General features: G+C 40.2%; 1 protein-coding gene across 1 annotated transcript in view; it reads left to right on the top strand.

Annotated features, from left to right (window-relative positions):
* creb3l2 (cAMP responsive element binding protein 3-like 2) overlaps window positions 1-18861 on the top strand; it is a 74031-nt gene that overhangs the window by 20781 nt on the left and 34389 nt on the right. Inside the window, exons 2-3 of the mRNA XM_048548744.2 lie at window positions 5945-6152; window positions 9304-9512. Coding sequence (XP_048404701.2) covers window positions 5945-6152; window positions 9304-9512 — 417 coding nt within the window. The remainder of the gene's footprint in view (window positions 1-5944; window positions 6153-9303; window positions 9513-18861) is intronic.

Raw genomic sequence — 18861 nt, 5'->3', positions numbered from 1 at the left:
ATAATTCAGAAAATGTTGGGATAAAAAGTTTACTTTTCTCCACGTTTACTAAAAATTCTGTTCAGCTTTCCATAGGATCCTTAAATACTAGATGTTCTTGTTTGTTTACCTGAGTATTGCATAAACTTGGAGTTTAGACTGTGAACTTGCAGGGTGATGGTTATTTATATTTGAGAGAATGGGATGTTGGAATTGTTCCTTTTTTTTTGGGAATATTGGGTTGAATATATAAGCAATACTCCATGAGAGACTAACTGAAAGAGAGTCATGAAAGGCTATCTGCTCTTGTGCCACCAATGTTCCTAGATTGGCAATAGGAGTTTGGAGGATGACAAAGATATCCTTGGGTTCCCACACTCTGCCTGCATTTTCTTTCCCTTTATTGTTCCTCCTCTTCATCTGGGAAGTTGTTTCCATTAGGCAGGGAGACTAGGACCTGTGGGCACAGCTTTAGAATTAGAGGGGGTCCATTTTTAGAACGGAAATGAGGAGACTTTCTTTAGCCAGAGAGTGGTGGGCCTGTGGAATTCATTGCCACAGACCGCAGTGGATGCCAGGACGTTAAATATCTTCAAGGCAGAGATTGATAATTCCTTGCGAGATCAAGAATTTAAGGGCTATGAGGAGAGAGCAGGTAAGTGGAGTTGAAATGGCCCATCAGCCATGATTAAATGGTGGAGTGGACTTGATGGACCAAATGGCCTTACTTACACTCCTATGTCTTATGGTCTTGTGGCACCATGCATAGGTTCACCCAGTTGGTAGAGGAAGTACTTTCAGTGCTGCTTTTTTTTTTAGGATAGGAGGAGGTGAGAATATTTACTGCTTTCACTTCATTGAGAATTTGTGACTGACTGTATACCATAGATCAGGGTCCCATGTAATGAACATTGTACAAACAATGCAAAATATTTCTGTATAAAAGTTAGGTATACAAATGAGGAAAAAAAAGTACATCGCTTCCCCTCACATGATACATCCGTACTTGGAAATTAAATATTTCTGAAATTTGGATTTCAAAATTCATTGCATTGAACGCAATCTAAATTGCACATACAAACGATGTGTGTTCCAGTGCAAATAAAGCTGAAATTCAAGTAATTCTTTATAGTTCCTATATTTTTCAAAGTTAATCATGGCTTTGTTATGAACTAGGTTAAAAACAAGCAGTTCACCTTTGGGGCCTACAGCAAAGCAAGCTGATATCACTGGTCTCATGATTTCTAGGAAGCTTTATTTTTTAAAAAAATTTTCAAATCTACAGTGAACTTTCAATGACCACTCCTTTAAAGTTACCATAACAGATATTTTCACAAAACTTGCAATAAAATACATTTTTTAACAACTTCTCAAAACACTAGTTCACTAAGTAGATGTATAATGCATTTTTTTCCCCACATGATAGGCCTTTCCTGTAGAATAATGATGCCAGATGGTTTGAGGTTTTCACATAGTGTAGGTTTTTTGTATTGTTGGAACTTGCAGTTTCAACCTTTTGATGGGCTTTGTAATACTGTACAGCAGTTAAATGGATCTCACTTGTCAAATGCTGTCAAACCGGTGCGTCAGTGTGCAGCATTAATTAAAATTAAAGGCAGTTACAATATTGGGTTAGCCAAAAATTAATTTCAATTACTTGACCATAACTAAACTAAACTGAAACTAGTTATTAAACATGACCTTCCTGATGCTTGCTATAAGGAACGTGTGAGGGCCGTGATGGAATGTTTGTACTTGCTGCTCCAACAACACTTTAGTATGATGTGGAGATGCTGGTATTGGGCTGGGTTAGACAAAGTCAGAAGTCTCACGACACCAGCTTTATAGTCCAACAGGTTTATTTGAAATCGCAAGCTTTTGGAGTGCTGCCCTATCTTCAGGTGAAGTAGAGGGAAGTGCACAGGCACAGAATTTGTGGGCAGGGAGATCATTGCAAAGTAATTCCAGGATATTAAGAGTGCCAAAAGATAATACCAATGCTGTAAGTGAAGTGTAAACAGCCTGTATAACAAGTTTTTGCTGGTGATCGTGACTGTCAAACTGTATAAGTGATGTGTCAGTAGCTGCATAACAAGTGAAGGGATGACACATGATCTGATTAATTGAGGCAGAGAGATAAATACAGAAAAGGAAAACTAAAATAGTGTTAGAGACAAACCAGAAGGCTGGAATAACATGATAGGTGTAAGAATCACATGATGGGGGTCTAACCAAAGTAACAAGTAATCCAAAAATGTACAAACTAAAAGATTTTATAACCCCACCATACTGTTGTGTTTGTATGTAGCGTGAAATGAACCCAAAATCATGGTTGAGGTTGTTTTCATAGGTATGGAACTTGGCTATCAGTTTCTGCTTAGCAGTTCTGCATTGTTATGTATCTCGAAGGCCACCTTGAAGGAAGCTTATCTGAAGATCCAAAAGATGAATGTTCTTGACTGCTGAATTGTTTCCCCGACTGGAGGGACCTCTCCTATGTGGTGATTGTCCAAGTATCTGCATGGTCTTGCCAATTTACCACACCTCTGGGCATCTCTTCCTAAAACATAGGAGGTAGACACGTGTGATGGTAGTATCCATGTCAATGATCTGGCATGCATTGCAGAGGTTGCCTTGGCAGGGTTATGTGATGCTATGGTCACTATTCTCCTGAAGGGTGGGTAATTTGCCATGAATGATGGTCTGTTTGAGGTTTAATGGTTATTTGAACATGTAGGAATGGCCCTGGTGAGATGCTTATCATCATGAATGCCATGTTGAAGGCTGTGAAGACCGTGGCGTGGTTTCTCTGCTCCGGAGAAGTACTGGACAATGAAGGGTACTCTATCAGTCATGTCCCATGGCTGTTTTTTGAGGAGGTCATTGTTTTTTTTTTTGCTGTGGCACATCAGAACTGGCAATTGTTGAGTTGAGCATCATATCCCATACTTACGAGGGCGTCTTTCAGTGTCTGTAGGTGTCATTTGCACTCCACCTTCCCTGAGCAGATCCGGTGTATATGCAGGGCTTGTCTGTAGGGGATGGCTTCTTTAACATATTTAGGGTGGAAGCTGGAGAAACGAAGAATCGTGAGGTTATTCATGAGCTTACCGTAGAGTGAAGTACTGAGGTGTCTGTCCTTGATGGAGATGCGAATGTCCAAGAATGAGACTGATTCTCAAGAGTAGTCCATGGTGAATCTGTAGGTGGCATGAAACTTGTTGATATTGTCATGCAGTCATTTCCATGATTCCTCGTTATGAGTCCAAAGGAAGAAAATGTTGATGTAGCTGGTGTGTAGCATTGGTTGGAGGTCTTGTGTGGCAAGCAAGTCTTGCTTGAGCTTGTGCATGGAAATATTGGCATATTGGGGTGAAGACTGGTTCCTGTGGCTGTGCCCTGTGTCTGGATGAAAAGCTGGTTGTCAAAGATGAAGACGTTGTGATCGAGAATGAAGCAGATGGGTTGTAAAATCTTCTTTACTGTTCTGTTTTGACACCATCAGCTAGAGAACTTGTTATAATCTCTCTACCTTTAATTAGTTTGTACAGTTTTGGATTACTTGTTACTTTGGTTAGAGCCTCATCATGTGACTCTTATACCTGTCATGTTATTCCAGCCACTTGGTTTGTCTGTAGCACCATCTTATTTTTCATTTTTTTTTGTAATTATCTCTCTGCCTCAGTTTGATCATAGTTCATCCCTTCACTTGCTATGCACCTGTTACACGTTACTCACACAGTTTGACACTCTTGATCACCTGCAAAAACTTACTATTCAGCCTGTTTGCACTCCACTTATACCATTGGTACTATCTTTTAACAATCTTAATGTCCTGGAATTATCTTGCAATGATCTCCCCACCTATTCTGTGTTTGTGTGCTTTCCTCGACTTTACCTGACAAAGGGGCAACTCGGAGAAAGCTTGTGATTTTGAATAAATCTTTTGGATTATAACCTGATGTTATTTGACTTAATACTTAAGTATGATTTCATCCAAGGCAAAACTGTCCCCAACCACCACTTTTTAACCATTCTCTCTATCAACAATGTACCCTGGCTGAAGTGTCCACCATCTGCAAGAAGCGCTGCAACAACTACCAAGGTTAACTTGGATAGCACTTTCTAACCCCTCAACCTTTATCCCAAAAGCAGCAGATGCTTAAGAATGTTGATATCTGTGAATTTCCTTCCAAATGATGTTCTGAGAAATCTGTTACCATTCCTTCGTTGTTTTTGGATTAAAATCCTGCAGTTATCTTCCTGACAAAATCGTGGTTATATATTAATAGCACATGGATGCAATGGTTGAAGAAGTCTAACTGTTATTGCCTTCTCAAGGGCGATTAAGTTTGGACGTGAGGTCTGATTTGGATGGGAGAAGTGAAGTGTATTCTGTTGTGCTCCTTGTTGTTAGGCTTCAGAGAGTCAGGTAGAAATTCTATTGTCACACAAAATAATACCTCTGAGTTGCCCTTGTAGGTCTTGTGTCTCTTGTCAGTGGTGATCACGAAATATAATTGGGGCGATGGCAATGACTGTACTGTCAGTAATCTGAATGTGGTTAGTGTCTCTAGAGATAGTCGTTGCCTTCCAGTTCAAATGCTATATTTTATGTTAATTCTCTTTTATATATTTCTATATTCCACGTTTTGGAATGAATTCCCAGCATTGTTCAAGTGCCGGAAAGTTATCTGCAGTTCAAACTCTGACATTATATACTCCAGAACTTGAATTTTTTAAGGAACCTGTACAATTTCTAACTTGCAAATGAGACATTCAGCAGTTCAAGCAGTTCTTCTTTGATACTTATTCATTAATGGTTCATTTCTTCTCACCTGTGTTAACCCACTTCCCCTTTGTGTTGTGTAGGTATAAACGTCCTGTTGAGATTACACATGATGGAAACTATTAAAGTGTAACAATAGTCTCCCATCAGCATTATCTTTTTAGATGAAGAACCACGCTATTGTATTGTTATATTTTCGCTATGTTCTAGTTTAACAAACAAATATAAGCTGCCTGCTGCTTCTGTTTCATTACTGTTTAGTGGGTCCATTGTAACTGTATGATGTGGTGTCATGTCTAGTCTATACCTTTTTAGACTATATCAAACAAACACAGAATACTAGAACAATTGAGGTGTGGCAGTATCTGTAGAGAGAGAGAGTCAAAAGTAATGTTTTGAGACCAGTTATGACTGCTCTTACTGTAAGACATGATCTATTTGTTTCAGATTTCCAGCATCTGCAGTATTTTGCTTTCCTTTGGGCTGTATCCTCTGTTCATTCGTGTTAGAGTATTATTCTTAAGGTAACACCTTGGTAGCCTTAGGCTCCATGTGTGTTACTTATTCTCTTCTAATTGAGCCCTGTTTTCCTTGCAAAGATGCTTCTTTTGTGAGAAGTGAAGTGAATTAAATAGTGTATTAATAATTCAGATTCATTAAGAATTTCTTCACTTCAACCACATTGAGTGCTTCCGAGTTTCAGCTGTCTGCTGCAGAAAGGCTCCTGTCAGCTATGGTAACTCTACTGGTAGATTCGGTGTTTGCAGAGACATTCAATCACTTTGTCTCATGCAGACCTGCAGAATCTGAGCCCTGTAGCCATATCTCCCACTTTAACTCAGGGCTTTGCTAGCATATCAATAAAACTGCTGATATTGTTGTCAGCAGTAATTTACACGCACACCCTTGCCCTGTACCTTCTTTGTAAGACTTGTCCAGGAAGGCTGAAACGATGGCATGTTGCCATTGCATGTAATTATCTGCCAGAAGAAAGCGGTGCACTCAAATACATTTCCCAATACAACCACGAATGTTAGAAAGTATAGTTGTCCCTAATCTAATTTCTACCAATTTCTATGACCTTCCATGACTTTTTTTTTTCTTGAAAATCTTAACTAAGGCTGAACTTTGCATTGCTATTGTATATACTTATTCTTCTTTGCATTGTTTCCTTAGCACTTCACAGAGATGTTGGATGAGCTTTCCAAGGATATGCTGGGTCACCTTTTCAATGATCCTTTCCTTTCGGACAAAAGTGAGCTGATGGATGCAGAACTGTCGCCTGCTCCGCACATTCAAGCTGAGCACAGCTACTCCCTGGCAGGTGACTCCCGACCGCAGTCTCCACTCACACAGATCTCGACTGAAGAGGACTTTAGTGAAGGTATTCTTGTAACATCTTTGTTTCAGAGTTTGGCTTGCCCTTTTAAAAACTAGCCTAAATTCATTTTTCTAAAAATGCCCCGCTTTTAATTTGTGCTGGAAGTTGCTTTGTGTGCTTGTTTACAAATTGGAATTAATTTGTATAATTTAATGCTACATTGCAGAACATTATGTGGGAGCTGGACTGGTAGAACTGGAATATATTCAAAATAAGCTTGGAGCCTCCAGTAGTAAAGTCCTGCATCTGCATGAAAGTGCTTAATAAGTGTCATGACATTACTCTGGATTCCATTTTGGAGAAGGCCACATGCACTTAGTTGTCAAAAACTAAACATCCATCCAGAAGGCCTATTGAATGAACTACAACAGGTGCAAGAAGCTCCAGGACTGAACTCAGGATTTTGCCACGTTTTCCGAGCTCAGTTAGCCTTCAGGTGACGGTCATGTATTGACCTCCAGGCTCCGGTTTAACAAGTAAAAAAGTTGAGCAGGGTTCCTTTCCCTTGATACAGTCCAGTGACCTGTGCTTCGAAAGTACAGGATTTGGTTGAGCTATAATGGTCCTTTGGTTGAATAACCTGATAAGTTCTTTTGTAGGCTTAGACTTGGAAATGATGATATGCAATTTTGGCCTTCTACAGGGAATGGGTGGCACTGATTTTGTTGAGCAGCCTGCTTTCTGTAATATTTTACAGTAGTAGATCTCTTCCAGTCTAGGAGCGTAAAATCTGAGTCAGATCTTGTTTCATGGTTCAGCAGCATAGCCAAATAAGGAAACTGATTTTATTTTCTTCTTTATTCCCATTCTCCTCTACTATGAGAAGTAAAGTAACATATCTTGTGTGCTTTATGTTGAGGTCTTGTTTAACTTCATAGGAATTTAACAGATTGGTGTGTGGTGTGTATTACCAATTGTATTGTTGAAGTTAATCCTCATTCTCCGTCACACCCGGGAATGAATATTTTTGTTTGGTAGCTCAGCAGAAGAGTGATGAGCTGCAGGGCATCTTTTTATAACAACAGTTGTTTGTTAAAAGTCAGTGAGAATTCCTAGACTTTGATGATAATCGCTTACCGGTCTCCCAAGTACACAATTGATTGCTATTGGGAACTTCCAAACTGAGCATGGAATTTTTGAAGCATTGAAATAGTTATTTAAAGGCCTGCAATTTGAAATAAACAGAGGGACAGAGGAATTAAATGTATTCAATGCAGGGGCAATAGTGTAATGATTGGCCCCCATTATGTTAAAGGTGTTTAGGTGATAGATTATCCTGGATTCCATTTCTGCAAAAGTTCCTAATTGCCCTGGAGAAAGTGGTAGTGAACTGCAGTGGGAGTCACTGCAAGTGGTTTGGAATAGGCACATCCTCAGTGCTGTTAGGAAGGGGATTCCAGGATTTTGACCCACTAACATAGAAGTAAAGGTGAAATGTTTCCAAGTTAGGAATGAGGAATGCTGCTCTTCACTTGTGCCCTGTAGATGGTGGACAGGCTTTGAGGTGTCAGGAGGTGAGCTATGACTCCATGATTGCCAACCTCTGACCTGCCCTTGTAACCACAATATTTAAATGGCTTTTCCAGTTCAAATTCTGGTCAATGCTAACCTCTAAGGTAGGTGTTAGTATTGGATTTAATGATGGTACTGCTATTGGATATCTAAGGATGATTGCCTACAGTTGGAAATAGCCATGGCCTGCCATTTGTGTGATACAAATGTTACTTGTTGCTTATTTACCCAAATCTGGATATTGTCTAGGTCTTACTACATATGGATATGGATAACTTCTGTACTTGAAGTGGTGTGACTGATGGTCAATGTTGTGCAATCATCAACAAATGTTCCCACTTTTGACCTTATGATGGGAGAGAAGGTCATTAATGAAACCATTGCAAATGGTTGAGCCTGGGGTCTAGAGCCTGAGGAACTCTTGAACCAAGGTGACTGACCTCCTCCAACAATGACAAACATGTTTTGTGTCAGATGTACTCCAACCATTGATTGATTCCAGTTCCCTTAGGGCTCTTTGATACCACACTCTCTCAGAAGCTGCCTTGATGTCAGAGGCAATCACTATCCCTTCACCTCTGGAGCTCAGCCCTTTTTTTTTCCCCATGCTTGAACTTCGGCTGTAGTTATGTCAGGACCTGAGTGAGCCCAGTGGAACCCAGATGAACACCAGTGAGCTGATTGTCTTTGAGTAAATTTGCTTGAGACCAGTGTTGGTGACAGCTTCAATCAATTTACTGTTTGAGAGTGAGTATTTGGCTGGGATGGATTTGTCTTGTTTTTTTGTGTCTGTTGAACATATTTGGGCAATGTTCAACATTTTGGCTTGACCCCAATGTAGCTGAACTGGAACAGTTTGGCTAGGGACACAGCCGGTTCTGGAGCACAAGTCTTCATTGCTGTTACTGGAATATTTTAAGGGGCCATTTACAATATCCAGCAGCTTCAGCTATTCTTGATTATCATTTGGCTGAAGGTTGGTATCTATAATCCTGGATCCCTCAGGTTGAGGTTTATGTAAATCATCCATTCAACCACACTTCTGGCTGAAGATTGTTGCAAATTCTTAAGCCTTGTCTTTTGAGCTGATATGCTGGGCTCCCCCATTATTATGATGGCAATAATTGTCGAACTCCTTTGAATAAGTTTAATTGCCCAGCATCGTTCAAAATTTGCTGTGACAGGACTGTAGAGCTTATATCCCATGTGTTAGGTCTAGCATTGTTTAGCTCTACACATCATATGCTGCTTCTGCTCTTCGGCATATATACACCCCTATTACCAGATTAACACCACCTATTTTTGTATGCCTGGTGCTGCTTCTAGTATGCAGACCAATACACTTGAAGGTAATGATAGAGTGAGGAATCTGCTCGACAGTGAAATTACAGATAGTCATTGAATATATTTCTTCCCGATGGCCCACAGTGCCTCACGGATTCATAATCTTGAACTAATGGATCTGTTCCAGATACAGACAGTAAATTTGAAGGATTAGCATTATGACTTGATGAAGAGAAATAAATACTGAAGGAGGAAGAATGCTGTTACTAATGCTATGGGACTGAATCATACTTTTTTAACGTGCAGTCAGACTTTGCAAATCTGTGAGATTTAATTTTTTTTTCAATTTTCTCTGCAGACATGGAATGTGAATCCTGGTCAGTGGGCTCTGATCTAAAGCCAATTACATTGAAGCATGAGGCTCTCCTTTGTGATAGTAACTGCCTAGCTCCTTCTGTTACCTTAACAACCGCAACCACGTCTGTGGTCGATGTTGTGCTTGACACGTACAAGGTGGACACGGCCCCTGTGACTGAGCCAGCTCTTGATACACTTCCAAGTGGTGAGGTGAGCAATACCCTCTTGTCTCAGTTCGTATTTATGGAGTTCTCTCTAATCTCAAACTTAAAATAAGAAGGCCGTCTCTGTGAATCTTGGGCTACCCTGAGTTTGCTGGTAAAAACAGGGCAATCGATTCTGCTGGAATTCTGATGATTTTAATGAAACTATCACTACTGGGAAGGACATATGTAAGTAAATAGTGGTAGCAGTAGAATTTACTCAACTGTGATGCCTTTCCTTTTTACTTCTTATTATCCTTGCTAACTATCCTGAAACGTGATGAATGGCTTATAAGCTTTGGTAGCACAGGTCTGTCCCCCATGTACCAGCATCTCAACACAAATTTAACCTTTTGGGAGGATAAGGTTAGAATTGGAAACAGCAATGGCCTACCCCTGTTCCTCTTTGTACTTTATTTGTAATTCATCCTTGGGATGTGGGCATTGCTGGCTAGGCCAACCATTACTGCCCACTTGTGATTGTCTGGAGTACACTACATTGCAATGGGTCACCTAGGCCCAACCAGGTAAGGATGGCAGATATCTTTCCCTAAAGGACACTCATGAACCAGATGGCTTTTACAAAAGTAAACAGTAAACACCGTTGTCTTTTCATTCCAGACTTTTATTGAATTCAGATCCCCCTACCTGTCATAATGGACATTCAAACCCCATAACTTTAGCCTGAGTTTCTGAATGAGTAGTCCAGACTAGTCTTATGATCTTCTTAATTTAATTCTAAGTTGGAATGATCACTAGTGAAGAATGGCCAGCTAAATCCCTTTGAGGAGTAAAACATGAGCAAGATCCACTAATGTCATTGAACCTGAGTAATTGCAAGTCAACTGCAAATTACTTTCATACTTTAAAGCTTCCACACAACTTTAAAATGAGTTATCAAGCTATAGGTTTTTGAGTTCCCTACCCGTTAAAACTGCTGTGCTCAATCCAAAAGTGCACATGCTTGCTGCATACTTGACAATATCATGTACTTTTAAAAAAGAATTTGCATACAGAGGAAGCACAAGCAAAATACAAGCCTGTCCTAATTCCCCCCACAGTTTATCTCAAATCCCATCTATTGCCAGATGCATCCAATGTTTGCTGAATTGACGGGGTGTCTGCTTCAAAATCCTGTCTGATAACTTACTGAACAGCTCTTCTGTGCTCTAGTCAAATATGTTCTGCCTGAGTTTTCCTAATATCAGCCTAGTGTTTGGTGCTTTTTGAACCCTTCGCCATAATTGATTTTTCCCCGTCCAAGCTTGTCAGTTTCCTTCAAGATTTTGAGAATTTCAGTTACGATTTTGTTGCCTTCTCCAAGGAAAATGATCTTTTCTAAAAATAAAAATTCTTGATTCTGAACATTGGAAATTTTGTAGCAAAGTACTGTAGAAGCTAGAAATCTGAAACTTCAAGGAAGAAATGCTGGAAATACTCGGGCCAGGACACATCTGAGGAGAGAGGAACGGTTAACATTTTGTCATAACGTGCCTCAATCTGCAGTTTCTAAATTTCTAATGCATCAGATTGGAATTTTTTAGAAATGTGAGATTAGAAGAACGATTAAGGAAAATGATCCTGTCTCAGTTGTGAAAGAATAAATGAAGATAATGAAGGTCCAGTCAAGAATAAAAAAGAATCATTAATTAGATATAAGCAGCTGGAATCAGATCAATTTCTTGAACAGTACAGAGTATGAAGGCATTCTTAAGAGGAAGATCAGGAAGGCAAAGAGTATATGAGAGAACCTTATTTGTCAAGACTCAGAATAATTCTAAGAGATTCTACAAGTATGTCAAGAACAAGAGAGCAACTCGAGAGAGAGTACGGCCCAATAAAGATCATAGACGTTGTCTGTGTGTTGAGCCTCAGGAGATGGGAGAGATACTAAATGAGTATTTTGTGTCAAGTTTTTAACTATGGAGGAAGAAATAGAGGCTAGAGAACTCTGGGAAATATTGATGTTTTGCAAACAGTTCCCATTACAGAAAAGGACGTGCTGGAGGTCTTTGAAAATATGAAAATGGAGAAATCTCTGGAACCTGATGTAGTCTATCCCAGGACTTTGTGGGAAGTTAGAGGAAATTGTGGGAGCCCTTACAGAAATGTTTGTATTATCTATAAATACAAGTGAGGTGCCAAATGACTGAAGAGTGGTAAGAGGGGATGTAAGGAAAAGCCTGGGAACTGTAGACCTGTGAATGTGACTTTGGTGGATAAACTGTTGGAAATGATGCTGAAAGATGGGACTTACATGTGTTTGGAGAGATAGGAATAGTTAACATGGTTTTTGTGCAAGGGAAGTCATATCTGACAAACTTGTTTAAGTTTTTTGAGGAAGTCATATGACACCAGGTTGTAGTCCAACAGATTTATTTAAAATCACAAGCTTTTTGAGCACTGCTTCTTCGTCAGGTGAATTGTCAGTTGATTTTAAATAAACCTGTTGAAGTACAACCTAGTATCATGTGACTTCTGACTTTGTCCACCCCAGTCCAACACCAGCATCTCCACGTCAAGATTGAGGGCAAAGTGCTAGATAATGTTTGAGTTTTGATGAAGTAACCAAAAAGATTGTGGGCTGAGAGGTGGACGTTGGCTATGTGCACTTTGACAAAGTACTGAGTGGGAGGCTAATTAGTAAATTAAAGATCATATGGCAATCAATTGTGAGGTTGTCAGTGGAATACAAAATTGTCATCATTATGATCATTATCATTTCTGTTATTTGAACGTGAAGCGTGCTTTTGACCTGAGACTTCATGAGGGTGTGTGCAGAGGGAGAAATGTATTAATATTCAAGACAACAAAATGTGAGGCTGGATGAACACCAGCCTCACATCCAGCCTCACATTTTGTTGTCTTGGAGTCTCCAGCATCTGCAGTTCCCATTATCTCTGTATTAATATTCAGCCAGGTTTGATGATTAGTTTAACCTGCTCGGTGAGACACAATGATGGTGCAGAGTTGTTTTTCAGACTGGAAGCCAATGATGTTCCGTAGGGCCTGGGCTGGGTCCACTTTTGTTTGGCATTTAAATGAGTGATTTAGATGAGAATATAGAAAGCATGGTTAGTAAGTTGCAGATGATGTTGAGATTGGTGGTATTGTAGATAATGAAGGTTGGCGAGTTTTGAGAAGATTTGTAGCTCAGGTTGAGGTTCCGGATGTGAGTTTGCTCGCTGAGCTGAAAGGTTAGTTTTCAGACATTTCGTCACCATTCTAGGTAACATCAGTGAGCCTCCAACGAAGCGCTGGTGTTATGTCTGGCTTTCTATTTATCTGTTTAGGTTTCCTTGGGTTGGTGATGTCATTTCCTGTTCTTTTTCTCAGGGGATGGTAGATTGATTTGGAGCCAATGTGTTTGTTGATGGAGTTCCGGTTGGAATGCCATGCTTCTAGGAATTCTTGTGCGTGTCTCTGTTTGGCTTGTCCTAGGATGGAGGTGTTGTCCCAATCAAAGTGGTGTCCTTCCTCATCTATATGTAAGGATACGAGTTGACAGTGGGTCGTGTCGTTTTGTGGCTAGTTGATGTTCATGTATCCTGGTGGCTAGCTTTCTGCCTGTTTGTCCAAAGTCGTGTTTGTCACAGTTCTTGCAAGGTATTTTGTAGATGACATTCGTTTTGCTAGTTGTCTGTATAGGGTCTTTTAAGTTCATTAGCTGCTGTTTTAGTGTGTTGGTGGGTTTGTGGGCTACCCTGATGCCAAGAGGTCCGAGTAGTCTGGCAGTCATTTCGGAAATGTCTTTTGATGTAGGGGAGAGTGGTTATGGTTTCTGGGCCTGTTTTGTCTGTTTGTTTGGGTTTGTTGCTGAGGAATCGGCGGACTGTGTGCATAGGGTACCCATTCTTGTTGAATACGCTGTATAGGTGATTTTCTTCTGCTCTGCGTAGTTCCTCTGTGCTGCAGTGTGTGGTGGCTCGTTAGAATAATGTTCTAATGCAGCTTCATTTGTGGGTGTTGGGACGGTTGCTCCTGTAGTTCAGTATTTGGTCCGTATGTGTTGTTTTCCTGTAGACGCTGGTTTGAAGTTCCCCATTGGCTGTTCGCTCCACTGTGACATCTAGGAATGGCGGTTTGTTGTTGTTTTCCTCCTGTTTTGTGAATGTTATGCCAGTAAAGGGTATTATTGATGGTCTTGAATGTTGCCTCTAATTTGTTTTGTTTAGTGATGACAAAGGTGTCATCCACATAGCGGACCCAACGTTTGGGTTGGATGATTGGCAGAGCTGTTTGTTCGAGTCTCTGCATTACTGCCTCTGCTAAGAACCCTGATATTGGAGATCCCATGGGTGTACCGTTGGTTTGCCTGTAGGTTTTGTTATTGAAAGTGAAGTGGGTGGTAAGGTATAGGTCCATTAGCTTGATGATGTTGTCCTTGCTGATGAGGTTGGTGGTGTCTGGTGTATGTGCCTTCGGTTCTTCTAATAGTGTAGTCAGTGTTTCTTTAATGAAGGTTAGCTAATAGTCTTAATTGTCTGGGTCAATGGACTGAAGAGTGGCAGATGGAGTCTAATTTGAATAAATGTGAGGTATTTTGGTAAAACAAACAAAGGCAAGACTTGTACAGTTTAGGCCCTTGGGTAGTGTTGTAGAACAGAGACCGAGGAGTTCAGGTATGTAATTCTTTGAAGTTTGCATCAGACTTAGCAAACTTGCTTCATTGCTCAGGCCTTTGAGTATTGGAGTTAGGATGCTATGTTGAGTTGTACAGGATGTTTGTGAGGCCTCTTCTGGAGGACTGTGTCCAATTCTAGTCTCTGCGTTATTGGAAGGATATTATTAAGCTGGAGAGAATTCAGAAGAGATTTACCAGGGTTTTGCATGGGAAAGTACGATTTGGGTTACAGAGAGGCTGATTAGGCTAGGAGGCTTTTCACTAGAGAATTGGAGGTTGAAAAGTGACCTTCTAGATGTTTATAAAATCATGAGGGATGTGGATAAGGGGAATGGCAGGTGTCTTTTCCCTAGGGTCTGTGATTTCAAGACTAGGGGGCATATTTTTAAGGTGAGAGGAGAAAGGTATTTTTTAAAAAATGGACTTTTTTTTACACACAATGGTTTGTTTGTGGGATGAACTTCCTGAGGAAGTGGTGGATGCAGGTACAGTTACAACATTTAAAAGATATTTGGATAAGTGCATGAATAAGAAATGTTTGGAGGAATATGGGCCAAGCGCAGGCAGGTGGGGCTAGTTTAGTTTAGAATTATGGTCAGCATGGACTTATTGGACTGAAGGGCTGGTTTTCTTGCTGTATGACTCTAATGATATCCTTAGTTAAAGAGGTGAAATAACTGTACAGAAGCTAGTGCCCCATCACCAAATTGCCCCTTATTTACTAGTGCACAATACACTGGTTATGGCCAGCTAGCTCCAAATCAGTCCTCAAAGGAAGAGATTGTAAACTCCTGGTTATATTGGTCAGCCAAGGCTTTCCTCATTGGCCCAGGTTAACAACCCCAACCAAAACTTCATAGTTAATGAGGGCCACCCAGTTCCAATCACTACATTGGGTGGCAAGAATTTAGAGAGGGCTAGAACTGTTGAAAAGAGAGAAATATTTAGCATGATTAGATTAAATGGATACATTTTGGAGGCAACTTTCACAAAGTTATGTATAATGTGGGCATCCTATTTAAAACAGTAGCTTGTAATCATAATAATGTTAATAGATGAAGAAAGCTAAAGATGAAAGCATCAAGACCAAGGAGATAATTGTTGGTTAAGGTCATTTCCATTATTTGGATGTGAAGCATGCTTCTGACCTGAGGCTTCATGAGGGTGTGTGCAGGGGGAGAAATGTATTAATATTTAATCGTGTTTCATGATTAGTTTAATTTGCACAAGTGAGACAAATCTATCCTGTAACAGATATGCAGAGCTTTAGAGGATGGGACTATGAATAATAATTCAATGCATGACATCTTAAGTTGACCCATACTAAGGTTGAAAATGACATAATCCTTCACATTACTTCAACCATTGAATCCATCAGAGTTTGCCAGTATGTGAAGGATATTCCACATATAATTACTAAAGTCTGTTAAAGGAACTTAAAATCTTATTTATCTCATTATGTTATTGGTTCTAAGGATGTGCTGCTAGGAAACTATAGGCAGTGAGGGAATGCAGTTTGAAAGAAGAATTTTGGATTGTCAGCCACCAGAAGTATGGGTAAGGTTATTGTTATGAGAGAATAGAGAGTTAATTCCAATGTACAGGTATTTGAAGACGAATCTTAAGTTGAGGGCTTAAATGATATCAGATTTATTGAAGACCATAACATTCCTATTCAATTCTAGTAACCCAACTGTAGGTTCACCAAAAATGCTGCTGTTCAATCAACTACTCCGCCAACAAGGAACAACAGCCACTTGAATTCATTTGGCTGCCATGAATGCCTGACTATCGTACAAACATTGGGAACCCCTTCAATGAGAAGGATGAAATAATTAAAATACTCCTCAACAGTGTTTCGGTTTTCCACATTAGGAGGTTTCCACTGCAGATAAAAGTGTATGTGGAAATGGAAGATGGGGGCTCTGCCAGATCTTATGAAGTAATTATTTCTTTCACATTTGCCAATTGATGGGCTTCAGCTGATGTTTAAGAATTTACGTAGTTTTATATACCACACCTATTGAAGCGTGAATGAGATTAATACCATAAAAGCTGCTTTATAGGTGTCGATGTTTTATTCTGGAGGTGGGGTAGGGTAATATTGCTCGGGTTCCACCCTTTGTTGGACCACTATGATGCTTTTGAAGTGCAAATCCATCACTTTGTGCAAGAGATGGGTTTTAAAAGCTTCTATGTGTTTTACCCAGTTAAATTTAAATGACCTCTAGTTGATGATTATAAGACTTTCCTACCTTTTTTTTAGTCTAAGTCTTGGTTAAAAAGTAATGTCAGCTGGTGATGTACTGCTAGGCTACCTCCAAGCTTTCTGTTGTAAGTTCTACTGTTTCTGATTTATGATCGTGTCTTTGGATTGGAAGACGTTTGTTCCAGAACTAACCATATCCCTATCCAAGCTATTCTTGTATGGTTACAACATTAGCGTCTACATAACAACATAGAAAATTGCTCAGGTATGTCTTTTGTGTAAAAGCAGAACAAATTCAACCTGACCAATTAACTCCCTGCCAGTCACTCTTATCCATCAGCAGATGAAGGGGGTCATCAACAGTGTGATCAGGCAGCATATGTAAAGGAATAGCCTACCTTCTGAAAATCAGTTTGGGTCCTACTGCTGCCTCTCAATTCAGGACATCATTATAGTTTTGCCCAAACATGGGCAAAAGAGCTAAACTCCAGCTGAGTTTGACTGTTCTTGACGCCAGGATTGTAAGGCATCATGAAGCCAAAGCAAAACTGGGAGTTGATGCAAATCAGGATAAACTCTGGGTGGGGAGGGGCAGGGGAGTGGGGGGAAAGGAGGAGGAGGAGTCATCCCTAACAAAAAAAAAATTCTGTTTGTTGGAGGTAAGTCATCTCGGTCTCATCCCGTCTCTGCAGTAGAACTTCCAGGGTCATAGAATCATAGAATCCCTACAGTGTGAAAACAAGCTCTTCAGCCGAACTGGTCCACACCACCCCTCCAAACTGCGTCCTACCCAGACCCATTCCCCTAATGTCCCATGTATAAGTCATGTCCAACCATCTTCCTTTACTTCACCAATGACTTACCTTTCAGCCTGTTTGCTTGTGATTGCATAACGTTCAGCTCAATGTGCAATTCCTCAGATATTGAAAGAATTTGTGGCCTTGTGCAGCAAGACCAAGACAACATCAAGGCTTGGGCTGATGTGTGACATGAATGTTGCTTGTCACTTAAGTGCTAGCCAGTGACCATCTTCACCAAGAGGAAATCTGACCATCACTGATGTTCAAATTGCATTAACATCACTGAATCTCCAACTAGTAACATTTTAATGGATTGCGATTGATCAGAAACTGAACTCTGTATGTAGCTGCAAAATCTGGTCAGAGGTTGGGAATCCTGCAGTGAGTAACTCATTTCTTGACTCTCCAATGCACAGAGTCCATTATTTATCTACAAGCCTCAAATCAGAACTGTGATAGAACACTTGTGTAATGGTGTCAACTTGACAAGTTGAAAAGGACTTTAGGAAGTTGTGACAGCAGTCATTTATTTCTTATACACTTCTGAAGATGATGATTAGGGTAACACTCTTTATGGTGGTTACAGAATACCTCCAAGTTTTGTACAGATTACAACATCCAAATTGTAATTCCCATTCTTCACTGTCCTTGTGTGACACATTATCTTTCATAAGCACTGTCCACATGCCTACAGTCTTTCATAAACATTGTCTGTTCTCCACCCAAGGTCTTTGATAGTGTGGCTTCTACACTACTAGCCTTGACTGTCTGAATGTCCCGTTTGTTATTCATTTCTCTGTACATCTCTGGTTCCCATATGCTTTGCGAATTACCATCTAGACAGCTACAGCTTTAACCCTTAACCCCTTTAACTCCCCACTTGTCTAGATGAATGCAGCTCCATCAGCACTGAAAAGACTTGACACCATCCAGGACAAAGCAGCCCTCTTCAAAATGAATAAATTGTGATCAGCTGAATGAGGGTTTTCTAATCGGTAATGTTTTATGTTCCAAGGAGCAGATTCCTTTTGTCATTTTAATTTCAGTCTCTGACCACTAGGTGGTGATGCATCATATTTTCCCTACAATTCATTTAAAATGCAGCTGAAAGATTTAACATTGCCACATTACCATCTTCCCCCTTGAACAACCTTGGATCATGAGAATTGAAGCATTAAAGCAACGTTAAAAACTTAAAACAAACAGTAATGCATCAAGTTTCCTGCAACATCACCTTCCAAATCTATGACTTCTACCAACTAGATGGAAGAGGACAGCACACCCTTGGGAACACAATCACCCATTTATTCCCCTCCAAGTCTCTCACCATCTTAAACTTGGAAATGTATTGTCCTTCCTTCACTGTTGGCAGGCCAAAGTCATGGGACTCCCTTTCTTCCTGACAGTACTGTGGGTGTTCTTGTGCCCTAAGTACTGCAATGGTTTAAAAAGGAATAATTATCCTGTCATTTGGTCTTAGTATCCTGTCACCAAGTCACTCTTTATTTACACGTGGAGAGCCCTTGCCACTGATCCTCCTCCCTCAGAGAACAGAACCTCTGACACTCCTATTTTGTATCTGACAGCCAGGGTTCCTTCATCACACCATGTTAACAGCCTCATTCAGGGAGCTCAGTCTATGCCCACTTGGCTGACCTCGTTATAATCGCTACAGTAACCTAAGGTGTTTGTGGTCAAGGGAGCAGATTTTATTTTTGCCATT

This window comes from Stegostoma tigrinum, chromosome 18, assembly GCF_030684315.1.
Source record: "Stegostoma tigrinum isolate sSteTig4 chromosome 18, sSteTig4.hap1, whole genome shotgun sequence".
Lineage (NCBI taxonomy): Eukaryota > Metazoa > Chordata > Chondrichthyes > Orectolobiformes > Stegostomatidae > Stegostoma > Stegostoma tigrinum.
This window is presented reverse-complemented; position numbering and strand designations above follow the sequence as displayed.